Source organism: Penaeus monodon, chromosome 29, assembly GCF_015228065.2.
Source record: "Penaeus monodon isolate SGIC_2016 chromosome 29, NSTDA_Pmon_1, whole genome shotgun sequence".
Classification (NCBI taxonomy): Eukaryota; Metazoa; Arthropoda; class Malacostraca; order Decapoda; family Penaeidae; genus Penaeus; species Penaeus monodon.
The window spans coordinates 23,514,291-23,514,708 of record NC_051414.1 but is presented as its reverse complement, the minus strand read 5'-3'; the positions used below and the strand labels follow the sequence as shown (position 1 = coordinate 23,514,708).

The following is a 418-nucleotide window of genomic DNA, read 5'->3' as shown; positions in this document are numbered from 1 at the left end:
TTGTTTTTAAGGAGGAGAGGGCAATAAGTAGATGAACCCCTTTTGGTTTCCAAATATAACTTGCTTCAAGCCTGTATATACTGATGTTAGTGTCATGTAATATGGCTTCAATTTTATAAAATAAGCAATTTATGTATGAGGACTGGAATGTAATCACCTTTATTTATTATTCATTCCTATTCCACAGGTACGAAGTTTGTGCCTGGAGCTCTTAAAAGAATACCCAACACAGCGTGTAGTGATAACAACTCTTCACACTCTTACCCAACTGGCAGCCCATATTCTTGTAGACATTCCCCAGCAGGTATGAATTTGCCATTCTCTGTTGTCTTTAGCAGGAAAAGTATTAGAATTATTGTTAATGATTTAATTATTTGATATTGATATGCAGTGTATATTTTTTCTCGTGCATTTTATT

The 418-nt window shown here is 34.2% G+C and overlaps 2 protein-coding genes across 2 annotated transcripts in view; both read left to right on the top strand.

Moving 5' to 3' along the window:
• Window positions 1–418, top strand: part of LOC119592039 (integrator complex subunit 7-like) — a gene marked incomplete at its 3' end in the record, with an annotated part of 57,154 nt that overhangs the window by 21,120 nt on the left and 35,616 nt on the right.
• LOC119592038 (integrator complex subunit 7-like) overlaps window positions 1–418 on the top strand; it is a gene marked incomplete at its 3' end in the record, with an annotated part of 5,279 nt that overhangs the window by 3,212 nt on the left and 1,649 nt on the right. Inside the window, 1 exon segment of the mRNA XM_037940833.1 lies at window positions 188–304. Within this exon segment, the coding sequence (XP_037796761.1) occupies window positions 188–304 (117 nt within the window).